The sequence below is a fragment of the Mandrillus leucophaeus genome, unplaced genomic scaffold (genome assembly GCF_000951045.1).
Source record: "Mandrillus leucophaeus isolate KB7577 unplaced genomic scaffold, Mleu.le_1.0 Scaffold28, whole genome shotgun sequence".
In the NCBI taxonomy this organism is placed as follows: Eukaryota; Metazoa; Chordata; class Mammalia; order Primates; family Cercopithecidae; genus Mandrillus; species Mandrillus leucophaeus.
The window spans coordinates 2,993,538-3,002,615 of record NW_012102920.1 but is presented as its reverse complement, the minus strand read 5'-3'; the positions used below and the strand labels follow the sequence as shown (position 1 = coordinate 3,002,615).

Genomic DNA, 9,078 nt, shown 5'->3' with positions numbered 1-9,078 from the left:
CCTGGTCTGGGGGACTGTTCTGTCTGAGGGGGTGTCCTGGTCTCGGGGACTGTCCTCATCTAGGGGGCTGTTCTGATCTGGGGGGCTGTCCTGGTCTGGGGGGTTTTTTGAGTGTGGGGGAGGTTGCCCCATCCTGTTTGCCTTCCTGGAGGCTCAGGTCTGGGGGTCTCAGGTGGCTACATCAGAGTGTGGAGTCCCTGTGTTCCTGGCCCCTGTCACCTGTTTGTCCCTAGGAGGTGGCCTGTGGCCTGGGTGCCAGTTGGGGACACAGGCTGGGCCCTGTCTGGACTGGACCGGCCACTTGTCCTCTCTGGGCCTCTGTCATCTATCCTCCTTAAAATGGGCTTGTATCCCCCCGACATACAGAATTGCATGAGGACCCCACAGCGTGTCCCACTTTCCATGTGCCCAGGAGCCCGAGGTCAGGACCAGGGCAGCACCCACACCTGCTACTCCGTGTGGGTGCAACGTGTCCTGGGGGAACACGACAGGACACAGTCATGTGGGGCTTAGGTGCCAGGACCTTGGTGGCAGTTTCTGGCTTTGACCACTCCTTTGGACAGTGGTACCTGTGTGAAGTGGGGCTATATGTGGCACAGGATAGGCCTGGGGTAGTTTGAGAACTGAGATGCCTTGCTGGGCATCCAGGCAGAGGAGGAGGTGGACACCTGGGCCACAGGGCTAGAGAAGCCCAGGCCCCTCAGGTGGCATTCCTGGGTCCACCTCCCTCCCAAGGGCCATCTGGCGCCAGTTAAGAAGGCGCAGAGTCAGATTAGAGAAGCCTAGAGCTGGATTTCCAGAGAAACCGATGTCGTTAAGAAGCCTCACTTCTTCCTAGGATGACTGGCCTCACCCTGGGTTCACCCGCCACCCCTTGGCAACAGTCCCCAGGCAGCCCCCTCAGGGCTCCAGAGAGAAACCTCACCCTGGGAGAGCCTGGGGTGGGGGCCGCAGAGAGGAGGCAGAGCCCTGGGCCCCCAGTGCAGGCTGGAGCTGCCCCTGGGGAGGCTGGCACGGGACAGGCAGGACCAAAGGGTGGGGACACAGGGTGACCCCATCACATGGTGAGGGCAGCTCCGCCAGTCCCATCCAAGGGGATCCGAGGGGGCTACTTGGATCCTGCTGAGGCCATGTCCCCCGATGAGGCCCCTGCTGTCCCCCCACCCCCTCCCACAGGGCCCTCTGATGCCCATGGCACCCCCAGCAGGTGTGGCTCCCAGGGAATGGTCCTTGGCCACGGGAGGCTGTCTGAGCCCCGGGGATGCCTCTAAGGCCAGTGGCTCTCCAGGGGTCCGTCTCCAGGGAGACGGGGGCGGGGACACCGAGTGCAGCCTGGGTGCCCACGGCCGTCCCCCCACAGGAACCAGGACCACCTGAGCCATGGGGCTGTCCCGGAAGGAGCAGGTCTTCTTGGCCATATTGGGGACCTCGGGGGTCTCGGGCCTCACTGCACTCATTCTCCTCCTGGTGGAGGCCACCAGCGTGCTCCTGCCCACGGACATCAAGGTGCGTCCCCGCCGGCAGGGGAGGCCGGGCGCGGTCCACAGGTATTGCCTCCCACTTATCCCACTGTCTCCCCAGTTTGGCATCGTGTTTGATGCGGGCTCCTCCCACACGTCCCTCTTCCTGTATCAGTGGCCGGCGGACAAGGAGAATGGCACTGGTGTGGTCAGCCAGGCCCTGGCCTGCCAGGTGGAAGGTTAGTGGGCAGTTCTGCAGCCCGGTGCTGGGATCTGCCTGTTGTTGCCTGGCTGGGATTTCCCAGATGCACGGAAAGGGTCTGGAGAGGTTCAGTGACGGCCGAGGTCCCAGTGAGCAGTCAGATTCTCATGGCCTGGCCTGGGTCTGCCCAGCGTCTGCTGCGTTCGGCCCTGACCCTCTCTGGCCCCTGGTGCTCCCCACCCTGGCACCATGTGGTGCTGGCGGCCGAAGCTGGTAGCCACAGGGGTCCTGCACTCCAGGATCTTGAGAGGGGAAAACAGGAGCCCCAAATTTGTTTCCTGTGGGCTCTGGTAACAAATTACCACAAGTTGGGGACTTAAAACAGTAGCACCTTATTTCTCAGCATTCTAGAAGTCTGAAAACAAGGTCTGGAAAGGGCCGCACCCCTCCAGAGGCTCGGGGTTAGGGTCCTTCCTGCTTCCTCTAGCCTGAGCGCTCCACACAGCCCTTGGCTGGTGGCCACACCGGGGGTCAGGAGGTGGCGACGTCTTTGGGAGCTGCCTTTCAGCCCAGCCAGCCTGCGGGGTCTGGAGCTCTGTCCCCGGCTGCTGTTCCAGGGCCTGGAATCTCCTCCTACACTTCTGACCCTGCACAGGCTGGTGAGAGCCTGCGGGGCTGCCTGGAGGAGGCGCTGGTGCTGATCCCAGAGGCCCAGCATCGGAAAACACCCATGTTCCTGGGGGCCACGGCTGGCATGAGGTTGCTCAGGTGAGGCGGGCATGGCCTTGGCACCCACAGGGCATGGCTGCAGAAGCCATGGTCTCAACCAGCGTGGCAGGCAGGGTGGGGCCGAGCCCAGGCTTCCAGCCAGCTCCAGTCCCTGGTCCTCTGTGCCCAGGCAGAAGAACAGCTCTCAGGCCCGGGACATCTTCGCAGCAGTCACCCAGGTCCTGGGCCGGTCTCCCGTGGACTTTTGGGGTGCCGAGCTCCTGGCGGGGCAGGACGAAGGTGCCTTTGGTTGGATCACTGTCAACTACGGCTTGGGGACGCTGGTCAAGGTGCGACAGGCAGCCCGAGGGCGGGGGCTGGTCTGCGAGGGGCCGGTGTCTGGGGCTGGCTGACCAGGGCGGGGTCCGGGTGGCTGCTCCGAGCTAAGTGGCCCCTTCTGTGCCCAGTACTCCTTCACTGGAGAATGGATCCAGCCTCCGGAGGAGACGCTGGTGGGCGCCCTGGACATGGGGGGGGCCTCCACCCAGATCACCTTCGTGCCTGGGGGCCCTATCTTGGACAAGAGCACCCAGGCCGATTTTCGCCTCTACGGCTCCAACTACAGCGTCTACACTCACAGCTACCTCTGCTTCGGGCGGGACCAGATGCTAAGCAGGCTCCTTGTGGGTCTGGTGCAGGTCAGCGGGCCCTGGGGAGGGTGCACGGGGCTGTGGGAACAGGGCTATGGGCGCGGGGCTGGCGTGGGTCATCAGCCATCGGGAGGGCGCACAGGGCTATGGGCGCGGGGCTGGCGTGGGTCATCCGGCCCCGGGGAGGGTGCACAGGGCTGCGGGTGTGGGGCTGGTGCTCAGGCCTTCCTGCCCTCTGCAGAGCCGCCCGGCTGCCCTGATCCGTCACCCATGCTACCTCAGCGGCTACCAGACCACACTGGCCCTGGCCCCACTGTACGAGTCACCCTGTGTCCACACCACACCCCCCCCGAGCCTCCCCCAGAACCTCACAGTTGAAGGGACAGGCAACCCTGGGGCCTGCATCTCAGCCATCCGGGAACTTTTCAACTTCTCCAGCTGCCAGGGCCGGGAGGACTGTGCCTTCGACGGCATCTACCAGCCCCCGCTGCAGGGCAAGTTCTACGTGAGCTCCCACGCCGCCCCCCCACCAAGGGGTCCCGGCTTCCTTGTGGGGCCCCAGGTGCCTGTCTGACTGCAGCAGGCCCAGGAGGGGCCCAGGCTGGCTCTTGGGGTCTCTGGGAGCCCGGGTGGGGTGGGGATCTGACCCAGCATAGCCACAGCAAAGCACAGCCGCCTCCTTCTCTTCTCGCCCAGGCCTTCTCCAACTTCTACTACACCTTCCACTTCCTGAACCTCACCTCCGGGCAGCCCCTGAGCATGGTCAACGCCACCATCCGGGAGTTTTGCCAGAGGCCCTGGAAACTGGTGGGTGGGCCCCGGTTTCCCCGGCTGCAGCGAGGGTCCCTGAGGGGGCAGGGCTGCCCCGGGCAGGATGCTGGCGCCTCATTCTGGGCAGCGCGGCGGGCAGCGCGGCTGGCAGGGCCGGGGGAGGCACGGGCAGAGGACAGCTCTAGGCCGTGCCGCTCCAGGTAGGAGGCTGTGACCGCAGCTGCAGCTGGGCCCAGCCTCTGGCCCGCCAAGAGGGGGCTGCAGCCCGCACCATTTAACCGGTCAGCGGGGCCAGGGAGGGGCTCTCGACCACTGCCCAGCACCCTCTTGTTGTCTGGGTGTCAGGTTGGCCAGGGCAGATGGGGCAGTCCCCCCATGACTGAGGATCGGGGGGGTCCTCACCTGGTACCTTGGCCTCCTGGGCCCCAGGTGGAGGCCAGCTACCCTGGGCAGGACCGCTGGCTGCGAGACTACTGTGCCTCAGGCCTGTACATCCTCACCCTCCTGCATGAGGGCTACAGGTTCAGCGAGGAGACCTGGCCCAGCCTCGAGTTCCGAAAGCAGGTCAGGTGACTGCCTGCCCTGGGCGCGGGCGGGTCGTGGGCCTGGGGTAGCTGCCCCGCAGCCCTGAGCAGCCGTGTGTCCTGCAGGCGGGAGGTGTGGACACTGGCTGGACACTGGGCTACATGCTGAACCTGACCGGGATGATCCCAGCCGACGCACCGGCTCAGTTGTGGGCAGTGAGCTACGGCGTCTGGGTGGCCAAAGTGGTGTTCATGGTGCTGACCCTGGTGGCGGTGGTGGGGGCTGCCTTGGTCCAGCTCTTCTGGTTGCAGGACTAGTGGGAGGCGGAGGTGGGCCCCCACAGAGCCCACAGGCAGCTGCGTCCCGGATGCTGGAGCCTTCCTGAGCCCTGAGCACTGTGGGACCTTGCTCTGTGGCTCTGCCCAAGGTCAGGTGACAGCCACCTCCAGGGCACCCTCGGGGTGGTGCTGTCCACAGAGGCTGCGTGGCCTCCCCTCCCGGCGTCCCTGGACCCCGCCCCCTCCCACACTGGGCTTCCAGGGCCCTTGGTGCCTTTCTGCACACAGGCCGCCAGGACTCATGGTGTCTCCAAGCTGTGTGACTGCAGGGCCACATACTGCCTGCAAAGGGGGCAAGACCACAGAGGCATAGGGTCCTGCTCCTGACAGGGCCTCAGGAAGGGTAGACAGGGGCAGAGGGGAGGGAGCTGCCTTGCCTGGACCCCCGCTCTGCCTGATGCTGCAGGAGTCCAGACCCGGGGGCTTCTCCTGGGCCAGCCCAGCCTTCCACACCTGCTTGGAGGGTTACACTGCAGTGAGCATGGTTTTTATTAAAACATCATGTACACAGCATTGCTAGGGCTGATCTCCCTGCTGGGATCGGGGCAGGCAGCCGGGGGCTCCTGACATCCGAGGGCCGGCGGGGACCACGAAGCACTTGGGGAAGATGCCAATGCGGCCGTCACAGTGGCCCTCCAGCCATGCCTCGTCCACTGCAAGGGGGACGTTGGGCTCTGCAGGGCGCTTCCCAGACGTGGCACCCAGAGGCATCTGGGTCTGCTCACGGCACAGGCCAAGCCGTAAGCCCCCCACACCCCGGGCATCCCGGTGCTGCCTGGGAAGGGCCATGCCCACCCTACCTTCACACAGGACGTCCACCATGTCCCCCTGTCGGAAATCCAGGTCCTCTGGCCCCTGGGCTGAGTAGCTGTACTGGGCCACCACCTGGTAGAGGACTGGCCGGCCCCCAGCTCCCTGTGGCAGGAGAGTGGGCTGCAGGTCGGGCCGGGCACTGGGAGGAGGGTCCTCCACCACCCCTCAGGGTGCCCCTGCCTCTGCCCCTGCCCTACCCTCGGCTCACCCTGCACTGCAGCTGCAGCCCCCTGGGGCCAGCAGCCGCGTCCAGCCAGGCCCTCTGCAGCGACTCCTCCTCGGGGATGGGGACCCACTGCCTGTCCTCACCTGGGGCTTGGTAACTGCAAAGAGGTTCCTCAGAGGGGGCCTCCAGGGTGGGGCCTGCAGGGAGGACGGTGACCTCTGCCACCCCCTCTTCCAGCAGCTGCCTCAGTCGGGGCAGTGCCCAGCGCAGAGTCCACCCCCACCCCTGCCCAGCTCCGCCGCAGCCCGCAGGGGCTTTCTGGCCCACCTGAGTTGCCCAAGCTGGGCCTGGTGAGGGAGGGCCTGGCCCAGCAGTGCCCGCAGGCTGGACAAGTCGGCTCCTCTTCTCGCCCTCAGGGCCACGGTGAAGGTGCACTGCACGGTGACAGTCACCAGGGGCTCGGAGCCCCCCGCACCTGCTCCCTGCGGCCAGGCAGGAGGGGGAGGGATGGCCACTGAGGCCCCGGGTCTGGTCAGGGCCGTCTTCAGCCCGAGGGGTGTGGGCAGAGACTGGGCAGGTGAGGGGGGCTTGCCAGCCTTGATTCTGAGGGATGGGGTTTGGCCTCGGCCTCCCTCAGCTGACTGACAGGTGAAGGGTCCAGAGCCTCTTACCCCAGCACCCGCGGGGTCCTCACAGGGGCCGGGGCCAGGCGCCCCCGTTGCTGGTGGCCCTGCAGGACAGAGCAAGGACTGACACAGCCACTCCCACCAAAGTGGGCCCTGTGGGTGGAGCCGGCAGCTGTGCGCCAGCAGCTTCCTCCCTCACCCGGGGACCCCACTGCTGAGGATCCCCATACCTGGGGGGAGAGGAGCCTGTTTGCCAACTTGCTCCACCTGGGGCCACTGCAAGAGAAGCACAGGCTGGGTGGGCCAGGGTGGTCAGGTGCCGGAGGCCAGTACCGTCCTAGCAGAACCCACGGCAAGGGTGTGACCTGTGTGCCCGGCCAGCGCCCAGCAGGCAGCCTGCCCACAGTCAGCTGCCTTAGGATGGGGCTGGGTCCCTGCAGGCCTGGAGGCTGCCTGTCACCAGGAGGGAGCACCACGTCCCCCCAGGCCCACCGAGGTGGCAGCTCAAGGTGGGTGGGCTCCCCAGTGACCCTAGGAAGCTGAGGACCCAGTCCCTGGCCCCCGGCCTCTGTGTGGGCTGGACATTAACCGTGTGCCCTGAGTTGGGCACCAAGGAAGGGACGAGTTCACCGCCTGCAAGTCACAAAGTCACAGCCTGGCGCTGGCTGGACCCTGAGGGTCAGGTGGTGGTGGTGGTGGTCGTGTTTGAGATGGAATCTCGCTGTCGCCCAGGCTGGAGTGCAGTGGCGTGATCTCAGCTCACTGCAAGCTTCGCCTCCTGGATTCACGCCATTCTCCTGTCTCAGCCTCCTGAGTAGCTGGGACTACAGGCTCCCACCACCACGCCCGGCTAACTTTTTGTATTTTTAGTAGACGGGTTTCACCATGTTAGCCAGGCTGATCTCGATCTCCTGACCTCGTGATCGCCTGCTTCGGCCTCCCAAAGTGCTGGGAGTACATCGTGAGCCACCACACCTGGCCTTTTCTTTCCTTTTGTTTTTGAGATAGGGTCTTGCTCTGTCGCCCAGGCCGGAGTGGAGTGGCACTGTCATGGCTCACTGCAGCCTCCACCTCCCAGGCTCAAGCGATCCTCCCACCTCAGCCTCCCACAGTGTTTGGATTACAGACATGAGCCAGTGTGCCCGGCCTCAGTTGTAACTTACTAGATTTATCAGATGGTTGAAGTTGCCTTAGGTTAGGAAGGATGAGGGCTTAAAGGCCCATGGTGGGAACTGGGTGAATGGTTCCAGACCCAGAGGGAACTGAGTGAAGCAGAGCTTGGAGGGCGCCCTTGCCTCTAGGATGCCACAGTTAAACTGGAAGTGGGCATCCATAAAGAGAGAGTGCCGGGGCTGCTTCCTGACCACATCCTCAGATGCGCCCAGCATGAAATGGAGGTGCCTTCTCTGGGCCTCCTGGATCCTGCAGCAGAGCCCCTGCTCACGGCTGCTACCCTGAGAGCAGCTGGGTTCTTGCTTTCCTCCGCCTCTCCCTAGGTGTCAGGGGCGTCCGGGAGGACTGGGGAGATAGAGTCACTGCTGGGCCCCCATGTGGGGGCGGGAGCCTCGGGGCCCCTCCAGAGCTGTCCTGCCTCCTGCCTGTCCCCAGCTGGATCACTCCTGGTCACTCCCACCCCAGTGGGAGGAGAGGGGCCATGGCCAGCCTGAGGTGGTCCTGGGGGCTGAGGGCCTGCAGGGCTACCTGGATGTCTCCACTGGACACCACCTCTCTCCTGCCCTGATGGCCGGCACCCTCTCGCCTCGGGCACAGCCAGGCACTCTCCCATCTGGCTGGGCTGGGCCAGGACCGTGGGTGAGCCTGGCCCCATCTACCCCGCAGTGAGCTGCTCCCTCCACCCTCGTGTTGGTTTCACTATGGTCCCCGGTCCGCAGAGGCAGCAGAAGCACCAACCCCCAGCAGGGGAAGAGGCCCAGGCCCACGAACCTGCTCCTGGTAGGCGGTCGACGTGCAGCGGTCAGCACCGACCTCCATCTCTGCATCGAGGGGGCGCTGGTGGGTGCCAGCTCTTGGGGAGTCCATGACTGGGGACCTGGGAAGAGGAGGGAGGCTCTTAGGCCCGGCCCATCTGAGTGCCCTCCTGTGCCCGGCCCGAATGGCCCCATGGGGAGGGCCTCTGCCCGCAGGAAAGGGACGTGCTCGCAGGGCCCAGCCGGCCCCTCCTACCTGGCATCGAGGTTCGCTCCCAGTCCCTGTGGATACAAAGCAACAGCCTTGCTCTGGTAAAGGGTCGGGGGCTGAACTTTGAAGAGTGGCCTCCCCAGGTCTCACACAGGGACGGGACAGCCACCCCACACTCCCGTCAGAGGAACTTTGCGGCCCCAGGAGGGCTCCAAGCTTGTGCAGGGTTTTCTTTCCCACAAAGCTGGGTAAGGCCAGGCGGGGCCTGAGGGGCCGCAAACCCACCTGTGGCTGCTGAGGGCGGACACCCCACCGCTGGTCATCGGGGATGGCAGAGGCCACCACCTGGCGGGGACAGTGGGGGCTCTGGGTCAGGGACCAGTGGCCCGGCGGGGTCTGCTCCCTGCAGCCCACCCCACCGCACCCCGCAGCTCTAAGTCCCCAGGGGCTGGGTGACAGCTGCCCACGCCCAGCCCTCGTCTGCCACCATGGAGGGAAATGTCTGATGGAAGGAAACATCTGTTGCAATATTAACTTACTTTTAGCACAACTTTTTTTTTTTTTTGAGATGGAGTCTCGCTCTGTCGCCCAGGCTGAAGTGCAGTGGCCGGATCTCAGCTCACTGCAAGCTCTACCTCCTGGGTTCACGCCATTCTCCTGCCTCAGCCTCCCGAGTAGCT

The 9,078-nt window shown here is 65.0% G+C and overlaps 2 protein-coding genes across 3 annotated transcripts in view; one reads left to right on the top strand and one right to left on the bottom strand.

The window, feature by feature from the left end:
- The first annotated feature begins 1,355 nt into the window (after nucleotides 1-1,355).
- On the top strand, nucleotides 1,356-5,167 carry ENTPD8 (ectonucleoside triphosphate diphosphohydrolase 8). 2 transcript variants are annotated; one of them, XM_011985140.1, is made up of 9 exons: nucleotides 1,356-1,506; nucleotides 1,582-1,699; nucleotides 2,280-2,430; nucleotides 2,561-2,720; nucleotides 2,838-3,068; nucleotides 3,262-3,525; nucleotides 3,717-3,827; nucleotides 4,221-4,355; nucleotides 4,442-5,167. In XM_011985140.1, exons 1-9 carry the CDS (start codon nucleotides 1,381-1,383, stop codon nucleotides 4,631-4,633), a joined length of 1,488 nt encoding a protein of 495 aa, XP_011840530.1. In that variant the 5' UTR covers nucleotides 1,356-1,380; the 3' UTR covers nucleotides 4,634-5,167. The 2 variants fall into 2 exon arrangements, with proteins under 2 accessions (XP_011840530.1, XP_011840531.1); XM_011985141.1 differs by lacking the exon at nucleotides 3,717-3,827.
- NOXA1 (NADPH oxidase activator 1) overlaps nucleotides 5,126-9,078 on the bottom strand; it is a 32,554-nt gene continuing 28,601 nt past the window's right edge. The window contains exons 5-13 of the mRNA XM_011985181.1: nucleotides 8,684-8,743; nucleotides 8,444-8,469; nucleotides 8,204-8,309; nucleotides 6,490-6,535; nucleotides 6,305-6,363; nucleotides 5,961-6,115; nucleotides 5,676-5,790; nucleotides 5,455-5,569; nucleotides 5,126-5,307 (exon numbers count right to left, since the gene is read on the bottom strand). Coding sequence (XP_011840571.1) covers nucleotides 5,171-5,307; nucleotides 5,455-5,569; nucleotides 5,676-5,790; nucleotides 5,961-6,115; nucleotides 6,305-6,363; nucleotides 6,490-6,535; nucleotides 8,204-8,309; nucleotides 8,444-8,469; nucleotides 8,684-8,743 — 819 coding nt within the window. The 3' untranslated portion in view covers nucleotides 5,126-5,170. The remainder of the gene's footprint in view (nucleotides 5,308-5,454; nucleotides 5,570-5,675; nucleotides 5,791-5,960; nucleotides 6,116-6,304; nucleotides 6,364-6,489; nucleotides 6,536-8,203; nucleotides 8,310-8,443; nucleotides 8,470-8,683; nucleotides 8,744-9,078) is intronic.

Coding starts and splice junctions, on each gene's coding strand:
- ENTPD8 (XM_011985140.1), top strand. CDS start 1,381: ATGGGGCTGTCCCGGAAGGAGCAGGTCTTCTTGGCCATATTGGGGACC. Junction 2,431..2,560: donor GCTGGCATGAGGTTGCTCAG/GTGAGGCGGGCA, acceptor CTCTGTGCCCAG/GCAGAAGAACAGCTCTCAGG. Junction 3,069..3,261: donor TCCTTGTGGGTCTGGTGCAG/GTCAGCGGGCCC, acceptor TGCCCTCTGCAG/AGCCGCCCGGCTGCCCTGAT.